This window comes from Triturus cristatus, chromosome 4_1 (genome assembly GCF_964204655.1).
Source record: "Triturus cristatus chromosome 4_1, aTriCri1.1, whole genome shotgun sequence".
NCBI lineage: Eukaryota > Metazoa > Chordata > Amphibia > Caudata > Salamandridae > Triturus > Triturus cristatus.
In genome coordinates, this window is record NC_140585.1 from 791,656,469 (window position 1) to 791,671,034 (window position 14,566).

Here is a 14,566-nt window from a genome sequence, read left to right on the forward strand (position 1 = left end):
AAAATTAGATATTTTTAACAACTATATTATGACTGTCGATATTACTAACTTCGATATTATGACAATTGATATTTCTTACCTGAGTTTCGATATTCTTCACCACTTTATTTTTGAGAGTCGATATTATGTCCACTCAATATTTCAAACTCGATATTTTGGCAATTCGATATTAAAAATTCGATATAGTGACTGTTCACTGGTATGAATATCATGTTTATGCATTTGAGGATGTGGGACAAGAGAACAAATTAGATATATGTCTCTGGTGGCCAGGTATGATACACTCTCAGCCAACAAGAGTGTACGCATGTATTTGGAGGAGGTTTGTAGATCTTGAAGTATCTCTTTACTCACAGTTCAAAGGATTGGGACTTCAACACTATATTAGACGGGATAAAGTACAGTGCGAGTGGCATCATGGTGATGCTTCAGAGGGTAAATGCATGGGTTCTTGGATTTCCACTTCCGGCAGTGCCACATACTTCAGTCCGTGTTAAACTAGGATAGGCCCACATGATTTGACATTACAGTAAACAAATCTGTGCCTGGGCCACGGGGTGAACAACGAGGAGGAAAGATTGCGGGCTTTCTCCCCTGGTCTGTTTCCTGTTGTAAATAGATTCCATTTTGTGTGGGGCATCTGCTTTTGGTGAATACCATTCCTGTGGACGAATGCCTTCTCTGGGTTCTTAGGTCTTCACGATCTGGCTACGGAGAAGGCTTATGCGTGGCCCTATGGGACATTTTAAGTCATGACTATGTCCACTGCAAAATATTCTAAAGGAAACCATCACAAAGTTATTGAAACATATCTGTTAAGGAGCTTAAATAATTGTAGCACAATAAAAATAACTAAGCTCTTCAATAAAAATGCATTGATTGGAATCATGTTATGTGTTCTGGAGTATTAATGTTCTTTCCAAATTAGTTATGAGATTTAATTAAAAAACATAATTTATGAATTTCAATTTTTTGTTGAATAGTGTTATAGCCTGCTTGCAGAGCGAACACATTCATATGAGTTACCATGCTACAAAATCACTACGGATAACATAAATATTTGCAGTGCACAACACAAATTCTCAAATAATAATACAACATTTGGTTGGAAAGATGGGTCCCTAAGATGTACAGTACCTTATAGGGTGCCCTACTGCCTCTTAATGTTTATTCCTTGCTATCTCGTGTCCAGCCTGACAAATCACAATCATTTTTATTTTCTCAGTAGATTTCATTTCTAAAGGTATATCATTAAATAAAGAAATATGTAACCTCAAAGTCTGTTATGATATATACACACATACATTTCACCAACACACATCATATCACAACACACCACTACATTCCACTCCATGCCACTACACTAAGCACGACTTGCATACAAACTTTACAGTACTAAACACAGCAGCTAGATTGCTCTTCTACATACCTTAAAAACATTGCCAATATCTCTGGCTAAACACTTAAAAGGTCCCAAAGACAAGACCTATTGGCTATGCCAATGCTTGTTTTTATTCCTTCTCTTGCACCTTGGTGAGAACGTGACCACTGCACTTGAAGTGCATGTTATGTCTTGTATGTGTAGACTCAGCTAGCCGTAACTGGCCAGTTTCAGAATTTTCGTTTATTTCTAACCATAACTTTGTCAGACTGTTGTACAGACTGACCAACAGCTAAAAACAAAGGTTTTTTCCCCCCAACCCCAAACTGGCCTAGACAGAAACAGGTGGAGTCTTGTTTACCCACTTTCTTCTTTTCCAACTGTGAAGGAAGTTTGGGACAGCTAACAACTGTCACTGAGTACTGTTGTTTATTTGTCTACAGGGCAGTGGGGTAACTGTTTACTGTTCTATGCCTCTATGATCCTTTTTCAAGGATGAAGGTGGCACAGGGCATCTAACAGCTGGCCCAGTGTAGTGTTGATATTTTCAAACAGGGCACCTAGGCAGATGATTTCTGTTACTAGCTCTTTTATTTTCTTGTTTTTGAGGGTGAAATGAGTCTTGATAAGCTGACAGTTTCAGGAGTGCACATTTTGCTTTTGGGGATAGAGGTCCTAGACAGATTGCATCTGTCCAGAGCCTCTATCACCCTTAAAATGGTGGCTGGTGGCATTTGAAAGCAACCTTAATTGGCAAACGTGGGGTCAGGGTGGGTTCTCCTCCAGAGAAACAAAAGTATAAAAGATAGGCAAATGTTGCATTTTAAAGCAAATTAATTTAGTGAAAAAGCAAGGCTGATAAAGCATTGGGAATGTATAGTCTTGAAATTTCAAAAACATTTAAAACTGCCCCGTATCTTACTACATTAATATGTTCAACAGGTACTGTAATGTGCAAACTGTACAGTGCAACAACTTCAGCCTTTTACAGTGTTTCCATGTCCAGTGTCTTGCACTGAATGAGGCATCAACTTTGGAAGAAAATGCTCTAACCAGGCTTCGGGATGCATCCACAGCTGCTGGCTGCAATCAGTCATATAGAAATATGTGCAACAGGTCTTAAGAGGAATGAAAAAAGTGGGGGCTTTCTAAAAGAGAACATGTAAAATACATTTCTGAGATTCTTTTAGTGTGCCACCTGACAGGTATTTTTGATTCTCTTTGAGATGTATTTGCATCTAGATGTATAGCACAGCAAATAACATACACCTAAAATCTGTCAGTTCAATTGGCTTTGTCAATGGTTGTTAGCTGTTTAAGGTAAATGAGTAACAACAATGATTTATTATAACTAATTAACATTGGAAATGTTTCAATTCTGAAATTGTGAGTCTGTGAATCAAATAGTGTTGAAGCATGTGGAAGGAGTTTTGGCCTTTAATTATGTGCACTTTAGATTAGATATGTATGCCCTTTTTCTTTGCATTTTTTGTCCATCTGCACATCTTCAACTGCCTCTCTTTCCCTTCACACACATTTCCACGGAATTTCGATTGCAACTGGAATACATGACCATTGTTCTGAGTGCTCTGCATGGAGGCCAACAAACTGACAGGCACTTTGCTTTGGCTTCAGCCTCAGCATCAGAGCCCTCAAAGCACCTCATAACACCTGGCATGGCCAGGGCCGGACTGGCCATAGTGGGCACTGGGCGTTTCCCCGGGGTTCGGTTTTGTTACAGGTGGCCGATTTTGCAGCAGTGCAGCAATATCGGCCGCCTGTAACAAAAGCGGCAGCAGGAGTGGTCTTTCCCAATCGCACCACCCCTTGGGAGCAGGTCAAGCTGGTTGCCAGGGCTGGTTTCAGTTCCCACTGGGCCGTGGGCAAGGCTCAAAGTATGCACTATGCAAAAGTAATAAGATGTGCGGAAAATATACAGAAAAACAACATGATAAAATATCTAACACTCTTGAGGAATGCTAGATTATGTAAAACATGTGAAATAAGAGGGGAACTAAATCGCTGACATGATTGCCTTAATGTTTTTAACATTCATTGTTCATAAATCAATCCATGTTTTTGACATTAATGTTAAGAGCATGAAGATAGGGCCAGTTTTATCGGCATACAGCAGATAACTGTTTTCACTCTAATCACAAATTTCTCCCTTTGCGCTTGACCTGGATATTTGGTTTAACTTCGCAAGGGAACTAAAACCCTGTATGTCTTTTTAATCAATTTTGCAGTGGAACAAATACAGCAGCTCCACTTCTTACGGGGCCAACGACATTCAGCCAGGGCCTGGGGTGTCACAGTGGGTCAGGTTAGTGTGACCAAGATTCTGAGCACAATATACATTACACAAGATTAGCATTATAACACTTACCATTACAGAGGACAACGCATCAAATCATATACCTCTGACCCCAGGCAAGGCACAGGTTGTATGTCACTAAATTCTTCCCACTCTTGGTGAGGGCTGGAGCATAGGTTTTCCCCACCTTCGCTTGGTCAGTGGGCTGAACAGAGAGCCCTCACCCCTTTCATGGTATTGCAAGAACAAATCTCCCCACTCTTAGGCTAGGCAGTGGAAAGCTAACTGAAATACACACAGTCCCGCTTTGGGCTTTTGGGAAAGGAAAGGGCCAAACACAACCCCATTTTACTCATGGTGGGGTACACTACATACCCTCAACATAGGTAAGAGAAGGATTCTAAAAATATTCCACCTTGCCTCTGGGTAAAATGGAGTGGGGGCATTGAACAGCAGTGCAATTAAGCAAGGCCAGATGGTAGCTAATCTCCCCATCCATAGCAAGGCATGGGGATGGGACACAAAACAACCCCTTTTACCTCTGAGCAAAGTGTGGGGGGGCAAATAAAGCCCTCTTGTCATTTAACAAAATTAACATGTGGAAATACTGTACTTGAGAGTGTCATGATGGCCGGACATGACATAAACCCGTCTCTTGGACAAGGTGGGTGCACAAAATCAGTTTGCATTGATGGTACTGGCTTCAGCCAAAACGTGCTATACATTTTACAGAAAGACCTAATGTTAAGATGAAGTGAAGCGTGAGAGGGTGTCAGTACCAACTAACACACAAAACCTTAATCAATGTGAAATTAATCTTATTTCCCTCTCCTGCGATACAGCGTTTACAATATCACATATTTCAGACAAACAATACCAGACTACTTTCTAATATCAATAATTAAATTATTTTTGATTGCACATTGATGTAATCCAGTTTTTAATTATCAAAGATGTGAAGAGCAAGCATCAATGCCCAATCTGCAATCATGTGCCCGAACATAAGGAATATTTAACAACATATAATAACACCTCATGAATATAAAAGACACCTACAAATCATGCACATGCCGTCAGATGCTTTCATGAAATGCCATTATTTACCTACACAACGGTGCTGTTTTTGGCCTTACCAGGCATTTGCGAGCCTCTACCAAACACTACCTCCCAACCACCACTCACAGGGAAGTGGCGGAGTTGGACATAATGTCAACTTGATGTGATTTCTGCTCAACAATGGCCAACAGCCAGTCAAGCTCCTGCCATGTGAGGCTGTAATTGCAGCATTCACCACCCTTATATTTATATTAATTTAGCAGAGTAGAAGGATTACAGTGGGTTGGTGGTTGGGTCTCCTTTCGCTGAGCGAGTGGTAGCCAAAATCTCCAGAGATTTCCACGGTTTGCCATACCTGTATTCCAGGACCAAGGGGAATACTTTGGAATTGTTCTGAGTCCCAGAGAGGAGAGATGCCTCCTGTTACTCCTAAACCTCAGGACACACAGTCAATCCCAAGGATTAATTTCTCTGGGGTGTGCAAGAAAACCTTGTGATGACAGATGAAGCTCTGTGATTTCCTTGTTGGAACCACACACGCCCTTGAGATTATCACTGCGCTTTGAGACCCCGAGCCCTAAGGAATTTCCAGGGATTATTTTACTGGTACCTATTGTGAGAGGAATTCCTGATGATCCCACAGGATCTGAGTGCTTCCTCCAGGTGGCGTTCCAGCTGTGCAAACAAGGGTGAACAAGAGCATCAGACTGGCAGTACTTGCATCTCACTGCGGAGCCACTCTGCCATCCTCCAGCCTTGACCCAGCAGTATCTGTAATCAATACGCATGGTGAGAGGATGGCGGGTAATGGTGGGTTTTAAGTATGGACATAGATGGTGCCTCCACCCAGGTCTAAATGAGAACCAAAGAAAAAAAAGCACAATTACGATTAAATATATATTGGGTTTTATCAACTGTAGACAATAGGAATTGTTGCAGGATTTTCTTTTTCAAACAAATTTTATTGGTCTGTACATTATCACATACATCATTTACGAACATTTATCTTTTATGTTTCTTGCAATTTTGCATCATACAACAGTCAGGTGGATGTGTTACATTGCCAATATGTGAGTTAACTCTACTGTCGTGTTTTTGGACATACATGCAATACATCACTTTAATTTTATAGGCGTCAACATTGAAAATGAATTTGCCAACTAGTAACAACTACCCCCCCCCCCCCCCACTTCCCCCTCCCTCGTTCTTGCCCATTGTGTCCACTGTCAGGTTTAGTGGTGCATCCTAAGCTAACTTGAGTAATGTGCTTCACGCCTGCAGTCGCGTGTCGGAACTAGTCGTGCCTTTACAACCCTGGGTGCTGCGGCTAGACCATGTGTACTACTGTGCAGTAAGTAGAGGGTCGGGGTCTATGGCTTTGAAGCCCTTCAACATAGCATCCCATTCCATGGATATTGGGTTTTTACTTAGCCCCAGGTCTCCTCCCACATTATAGCTGCTCTTTCGGCTCCACTCCATCGCACCTCCTCACTATGCTAAGTGTAGATCGCAGGGGGTCTCACTGATTTCCACCTCATAGTTATGAACCGTTTTGCTATTATGAGAGCATGGTCTAGAAATCGAAGTTTAACTTTCTGAGGGCCTGTGCGTTTGCATAGACCTAACAGGCACTCCACAACAGTGTCCTTGACATGCAAGTGTGTGGTTGCTTCTATAGCACGGCGGACCACCTCCCAAAACCTTCTGAGGCATGTGCATGACCATAGCATGTGAATGAGATCTGCTTCCTCCAACTTACAGTGAGGACAGTAATGCTGTGTATTTGGGAACATCCACTGTAGACGACGTGGTGTTAGGGAGGACGTGTGGAGAACCATGCATTGTATGAATTTAAAAGTTGCATTGCTGGTCACTGGTTTAGGATGTTCTAGGATGAAGGCCCATTCCTTGTCGGACAATTCCCGCCCCAGTTCTCCTGACCATTTGGTTCTTAGATCGGTGAGGAGCACCGCTGCATGGGCCCGTATAACGACATATAACCATTTTATGATTTGGCGTCCCTCACCCATGTAATATAATGTACAAACTAAGTCGTGTGGCGGAGGTTCCTCTCGCTGAGGGGCCCAGTGCTTCCTTACGTAGTGCAATAGCATAGCATGTGTCAGATATTAGTGATTTGGCGCCCCAGTTGCCCGTACAAAATATTCATGGTCTAAGAGGATTTTATTGCTAAACAGTGCTCCTACCATTCCGCCCCCTTCGTCAGCCCAGGCCTGCAGCCTATACTTCGTGAGCCTTTCACTGGGTGTTGGTATCCCCAGTAGTGGGATGTTATCAGCATATGGGAGACAGCGGCACATGTATTGTAGCGCTTTTTCCCAGCACTGTAGCGCTGTTCTCAACAAGGGCGGTGCATTCAGGGGGATGCACTTTGGTAGTAACAGTGTGTGTAGGGGCCCCTGATTTATGTTGCGCACTGTGTACCCCAACTCCTGCAGGTTGCGATCCGTGGTCCAGTAGGACAGCCACTGCAATTGGCTCGCGTAATAGTACACTCTGAAGTCCGGCACCCCTAACCCCCCTTTATGTGGTTCTAGCTGCAATTGTTTATGACTCACCCTTCGCCGTCCGGACCCCCATATCAGGTCTAGGAGTATGGTGTCCAGAGTTCGGAAGATGGATGGCGGGACTATTATTGGCAGATTGGCAAAATAATATAATAGGCGGGAAGAAGGATTGTTGCAGCATAAGACATTAATGAATAAGCAACTGTAGATGATAGCAATTTTAGCAGGATGAGACAATAACAAATTACCAACTGCAGACAATGGCATTTGTAGCAGGATGAGACATTAACAAATTACAAGAGTGAATTGCACTGGCTCACACTGAAGGATGAGGGGGACCAAATAAATAAAAGTGTTGGGTTATCAAACGTGGAAAAAGGAACTAGGGGGTGCATGAGCTATAATAGTGTAATGCTGCGAAACAGAATGTGGGGGGCTCCTGGAGCGGTTGTGAATTCAGATGTATTGTGATGGAGAGAGTGGGTATCTGGTGACCTGATGCCTATACATTTAACACTGTGAGGGAGGGACATTCACTTCAGTCAGTTACTTATACTGTATAAGCATAGTGTCCCAGGCAGCAGCAATAGGGTGTTGGCGTATATGATGGGCCTCCACCCAATGCAGTGCAGAGCTTTCTGCTTCTCCCCGTCTAAGTAGTGCCTTCTGACATAGGGAGAGAGCTGGGGGGTGTTGGGCCTTCCAGTGCATAGTTAGTAGATGAGTAGCCAACAGGAGGGCAAGATTGGCGAATTGCACCCATACCCTGTACTTTTTTTGTCTTTGGAAAATACTTAAGGCAGTAGCCTCCCATGAATTCAGTGTGGTGAGTTCTGTGACTGTGCTCAATGAAGCATGTACTGGATACCAAAAACATGCTATTCTAGGGCATGACCAGAGCATGTTCCAGAAGTTAGCAACCTGGGTTAAACACCTAGGACAAGTGAAATTGGCTCCTGGGATATGATTTAGACGAGAGAGTGTAAGGTAAGCGTCTGTGAAGGATCATTTATGGGAAGTTTTAAAATGAGCATTTTTCGAAACAGTCTTAGGGGACTCAAGTGCACTAGACCACTTGGTGTTGTGAAGAGGTCTTGTTAAATCCTCCTCCCAGGGGCAGTTGAGGTGAACCAAAGTGTTCTCTAATGGCTTTGTAAAGCCATGTGATGAGATGTCGACCACGTCCCATGAGGAATAGAGTATGGATCACTGCATGGGTAAGTGGTTCTTCATCTTGGGCTCCCCATAAAGGTAGGAGTGCCACCAGTAATTGTCCATATGTTGCTAATTGTTCTGAGGGAATATTATAGTCCTGATGAATTTGTTCAAATGTGAGGATCTGGGCATCTTGGAAGAGATTTCCCACCATTTCTAAAGATTGTGCATGCCATTCCTGAAGCTGCTCATCCGTTAGCAGACCTAAGGGTCCCGGTAAACCCTTGAGGGGTATTTGGGGGGAATATGGGCTGATTTTACTTGTAAACTGTGGAACTCTAGTTAGACATTTTCGGTCCACCCATGTACGGACCAGGAGCAATTAATTTTGATAGTGGGGTATAAGAGCTGGCGTATTTTAGGAGGGGAGTGGGCCATCGCCTCTGCTTGTCTTATAGAGGTTTATTCCTGCAAACCATCTGGATACCCATTGGAGCTGTGCTCCTAAGTAATAAGTTTCAAATCATGGTGCCCCAAGACCACCTTGACCCACCAGCAGCTTGAGTTTTTGATGAGCCACTCGGCGCCACCCATTGTGCAAGTCCCCCTAACAATTGATCTGGATTGCAGAAAAAGCGACATTGAGGAAACACTGGTACATTTACAAAAGAATATAGTAGGCGGGGAGGATGATCATTTTAGAAAGTGCTATCCTGCCTGTGAGTGCAAGGGGGGAACCATTGCCAGAAGCGGATTTGAGATCTACGGTTTATGTAGACACGTTTTAGGTTACCCTCAAACCTGTCTTCTTGGGAATGGTATATACAAACTCCCAGATACCAAACAGCATATGTCTTCTAGGCTAACGAATTTGGATTACCTGTGGGTGGCCATTGCTGTGAAATGGAAATGTGCAAGATTTTCCCCAGTTCACTCGGAGGCCAGCTGCTTCCTCAAATTCCCTGGAAGTAGACCATATTGAGAACATGTCTACTGACAAGTCCTGGATATATAATAACAAGTCATATGCATAGAATGACACAGCATTTGTGGTTCCATCAAGAGTGATAACCCACTGCTGGCCTTCCAAGCAAAGACAATGAGCAAGCGGCTCCATGGCGATTGTGAATAGGATAGGTGGGGAGAAGGCAGCCCTCGACCTATTGGAAAGGGGAGCAAAATCAGGTGACCAATGTGTGCCCTAAATTACAGGTTTGTGTACAATAGCTTTGTGTAGGTCAGCAGGCGTTGGCCTAGGTCTGCTGCCTGGAGAACCTCGAAGAGGTAATCCAAAGATTAAGAATCAAAGGCCTTCTTGGTGTCCAATATAAGGCATGCTGTCTGCGGGTATCACAGCAAGGCCTATCTATCACAGGGAAGAGTTGTCTGATATTATTATTAGACGTGTTATGTCCTGGAACAAATCCATTTTGTTTGGGGTGAATGAGGACAGGAAATACACTCAAGTACCGATTCACTAGGATTTACCAAGTATTTTATAGTCGGCGCCCAATATGGCCACCGGGCGATAGGAGGAGAGGCAAGTGGACTCACGATCAGGCTTCTGCAGAGATACTAGAAGAGATTCCTAGAGGAAGGCTGGGAGTACGTCGGTGGTAAGATCTTCATTGTTTACCTCAACCAAACTTGGAGCCAGGCTGACCAAGAACCAATCATAGTATTCAGTTGGAAACCTAGCGAATATGGCTAGGTCATGTATTACTTTCTTTACCACAGCTACATTATTGAGTTTGTTCCTCTAGTAGCAAAGCGTTGATAGTGGGCAGTGGTCAGGTACCACTCTATCAGCTTAGTGAGGGAATGATACAAAGATGCATTCACAACATTTCATTTCAACCTTTCCCATGATGGAGAAGTGGGAGTTAAAGTTAAAAGAGTATCTAAGATTTTGAATTTCACAACTTTTAGGATTTGTGTTGTAGTCAGGATCAATACATTGTCAAACTTACCTTACCAATAACTTTAGTTTTTTTCTGTTAACATTGTAATATATAGACAAACAAATCACTGATAATTCTACTGAATTGTTAGACACAGTAGATTTTTAAGGATGTGCTAGTAGAGGTAAAATTGTAGTAGGATTGTTTCTGGAAGTATTGCTGCTGGGTAAATGGTGTCTTTATCTTTGTTATAGGAGTCCAAGTATTTCTTCAGCAGATGATAGAGAACCACTTAAATTGATCACTGTAGAGGATTCAGAATTGGATGAGGTAATTAAATAGTTTTGTTTCTTGCATTCCTATAAGATAAAAAAATCAGGATTTCACTGATAGCATGTGTTTGAAACATTTTTTTAATGCATTAGCCAAATCATTTACAGGTGCAAATCTCAGTGTGCAGAATAGTAATACTTAAGCACTTAGTGTGAGAGACAAATGTTAAGGTACTCTTAACTGCTCACTTATCTCTATTAATTATTACTTACTTAATATGTTTTCAGCATAATTTTGATTTCTAGTTTGATTCGGAATGAAGTGATAGATTACATAAATATATATGTACAAAATAGTTTATATTACCAATCATTTATTGCTTAGACCCTGTTGGTAGAATTCCCAGATTATATGACATTCCGAAGAGAAACTACATAAGAGATAACTGGAAAAACGCATTTGCCTCTACTTTATAACTGCGTTTGTTGCTCATTCTCATTAAATGCAATCTAAAGTCCAGCCTAAGCCTGTTCAAATTTTATTCCTCAGTCCATCCTATAGATGTAATTTATTTCAGATGTAAACAAGCATATAATGTGTAGGCTTTTTTGTCAAGGCAGTAAAACTGTCACAATTTCCCAATTTTTTTAATGACTGAACAACTTTTAAAGATAAAACCCCATTAATTGTTTTCATTAGCATTAGTACTCATATGTTTTCTGACCATTCCAGCTGTCCTTAGTCGCTTGCCCAAAGACCGTTCTAAATGTCTATAATACCATCTCCCTTAAATTATGTTTCCAGTTCCCTATGCTCATTTGGCGTCATGCACATCTGTCCTCCAATAAATGGTTCTTAGAGAGCTTTCTAGATTGTCTTAAAAACAACACATAAATAAGTTTATGTGTTGTTAGTGAAGTGTCCTTGAGTGGAGCGTCATAGAGTACAGTGGAGAAGAGTGTTGCAGAGTGAAGTGTAGAGTGAAGTGTCATAGAGTACAGTGGAGGAGCGTAGAGTAGAGTGGGGTAGCACAAAGTGCAGTAGAACGGAGTGTTGCAGAGTGTTGTGTAGAACTGTAGAGTGTCATGACGTAGAATATTGTGGTGTAGACTGTCATGCTGGATAGTAGTGAGGCATAGACCTTAGCCCCCTCCCAGCCCATGAATCTGAAGAGCCGAAGAAACCTATCCTGATCTAGGAGGTGACCTCAGCCATCGCGAGCTTGAAAGTTATAAAATCCATGGGGCCAGATGGCTTCTCGTCCTGTTTCTACAAAGTGTTTTGCCAGGAACTGGTCCCACTGCTCACACGCCTCTAAAACACCTTTGCCGATACAGACATCTGCACCGACTCTTTTCTTGAGGCCTCAATCTCTGTCATCCCGAAGCCCAGCATAGACACTGCCCTTTGCGGGTCCTATAGGCCTATCTCTCTCCTGAATATCAACGTGAACCTTTTCACCAGTATGCTGGCCCACCACCTCAGTTCATGCCTGGCATAGTTGCTCCGGACCAAGCAGGCTTTATTCCCACCTGCCAATGCGGGGATAACAACAAACACATTCTGCATTGAATAGATAAAACACATAGTCCCAGAAAAAAGCTCTGTTACTCTCCATTGATGTTGAGAAAGCGTATATCTGTTTAAAACTCTGAAACGCTTTGGTTTTGGTGACAAATTCTGCAGATGGGTCCACTCTGTCTGTAGTGCTTCTAAAGCAGCTGTTCGAGTAAATGGGGTAATGTCCCAGCCTTTCCCCATACAGAGAGGAATTCAACAAGAGTGTCCCCTCTCCCCACTTCTTTTCAGCCTCTACATGGAACCCATTGCCCACGAGGTGAGAGCTAACCCTATTATTTCAGGGATACCCTTCGGCGGTGGTACATATCTCATTAGCTTATATGTCGCTGTCATGATCCTCTCCACTAACCAGATGTCATCCCTCCCTGCCCTCGTGACAGGGCTCCAAGCTTTTGGTAACATCTCTGGTTTTAAAGTAAACACGAAAAAAATCCCAGATCTTGAATTTATCCATCACCCCATGCCACGAGGCACATCTCCGCTCTCTGTTCCCCTTTGAGTGGGCAAACAACTTCATACCCTATCTTGGTATCAAGATAGCATGATCATTTTCAAAGATGCTATCACTTAACTATACCGCCCTTACTTCCCAAACACTTAGGGATTTAAACACTTGGGGGCCGATTCACAGAAGTAACTTAAGTCAAACTCCTAAACTTACTACTTTTGGTATTCACAGAAGTTAGGATTTTGTCTTAAGTTTGTCTTAAGACAAACTTTTTTTTTTTAATTTGTTTATTCAGGTCAGCAAATCCATTACATTACAGTTATAGACATACAAAGCAACAGTGAAATCAGGCAATATCAGAACCCAGTGGTCACTGTAAATCAGCATATAGACAATTATCATTTTACATTTTCCCCCAAATACACTTTTACGTAACTAGACCCAAACCAACTAAAGGTACAGACGGAAAGCAGCAGAAACCAAACATAGCACTCTAGTAATTGAGGAGCGCAACCTACAAAGGAATCAACACATATGAAGGAACACACAGAAACAGCAATCATATTTGAGTGGCAGACCTCGACATAGCGTGCTAAAAGCGGGCTTTCGCCCATAGTGTCCGGACTCAGGGACTAACGATTCTCTACATGCCACCCCCACACATGACGGGGCCCAGCCGCAATGTCACCACCCACGGCCGGTCTCAACCAAATGCAAAGTCGTCTAGAGTACAGCAGCACATGCGAGCGCCTCCCCCCCCCACAACAGTGTCAACCCATATCATCAGAAACCACTCCAGACAATGAACGCGCAGAGCCGGGGGAATCAGCCCTCTCCCGGGTCCACTGCAGAAAGGGCTCCCAGATGTCCCTGGGTCGGGAAGCAACCGGCATCGTCTCCCAATAGCATTCAAGTTGTGTGTTACCATATGTCACATCTTTCACCCGGTCCGTAAATTTAGGCAGGGACCTACGGCCCCATCTCACAGCCACCTGTCTCCTGGCATATAGTAGCAGTAGCGCATGCAGTTTCCTAGCCTTTTGTGGTGTATTTTTAACATAGCCCAGTAGCCCCAAGTGTGGAGACGGCTCATCAGCTCTAAGTAGAATTTGGTTAATAGCATGGAAGATGGCTACCCAGTACTCCTCTAGTCGCGGGCAGCTCCACGCCACGTGCATAAACGTAGCGTTGTCGGCCCCACACTTCCAGCAGGCATCATCCTCCCTGAGCCCCATACGATGCAACGATCGTGGTGTACGATAGTATCTGTGTAAAAACTTGAAATGCACCAGACGCAACCTATAATTAGGCGATAGTTCCTTCAGCTGCCCGCAGCAGAAGGACCACTGTTCCTCAGACAGGGGGGTCTCCAACTCCGCATTCCATGCATGCAGGGAAGAAGGTACAACGACAGGGGACTGCTCCTGCATGCAGTTGTATAGCCGGGACACGAGTTTTTTGGGGGATGCTTTCGAGAGTAAGTTTTGTAATGCCTGGAGTCGTGGGGGCTCTTCCGGGAAATTAGGCCACAGCGCTTTGCAGGATTCTTTCAGCTTATGGAGGGAAAAAAGGTCAGTGAAGGTTTCAGGCGGGTCACCCTCGCTCCCCACGGGAACCCCGAAGGTACCATCTGGGTAAATGTCTGCGAAAGTATGCAGGGTCTTCCCTCGAATCACGACGTCCCTCCCACTATCCTTTAAGCAGGGAATCAAGGGATTACCCCGCAGGGGAACTGCCGGTGCATACAAGAGAGGGAGTTTTGCCCTTCTCTGAAGCTCCCGCTATGTCCAACGGAGCAGGGCCACCGTATCCACATCCCCAGAGGGGCGAGGCGACCGCTCGTACACCGCCACGCTGAGGGGCAAGGGAGCCGCAGCCGCCGTCCCCACCGCAACATGCGGCTGATAGGGAGTGGGAAAGACCCAGAAG

The 14,566-nt window shown here is 43.6% G+C and overlaps 1 protein-coding gene and 1 long non-coding RNA gene across 2 annotated transcripts in view; one reads left to right on the forward strand and one right to left on the reverse strand.

The window, feature by feature from the left end:
* CCDC38 (coiled-coil domain containing 38) overlaps positions 1-14,566 on the forward strand; it is a 1,141,020-nt gene that overhangs the window by 741,794 nt on the left and 384,660 nt on the right. Inside the window, exon 9 of the mRNA XM_085653370.1 lies at positions 10,590-10,665. Coding sequence (XP_085509496.1) covers positions 10,590-10,665 — 76 coding nt within the window. The remainder of the gene's footprint in view (positions 1-10,589; positions 10,666-14,566) is intronic.
* LOC146855545 (uncharacterized) overlaps positions 4,774-14,566 on the reverse strand; it is a 106,665-nt gene continuing 96,872 nt past the window's right edge. The window contains exons 3-4 of the long non-coding RNA XR_014981344.1: positions 10,405-10,694; positions 4,774-5,603 (exon numbers count right to left, since the gene is read on the reverse strand). This is a non-coding gene — a long non-coding RNA (uncharacterized LOC146855545). The remainder of the gene's footprint in view (positions 5,604-10,404; positions 10,695-14,566) is intronic.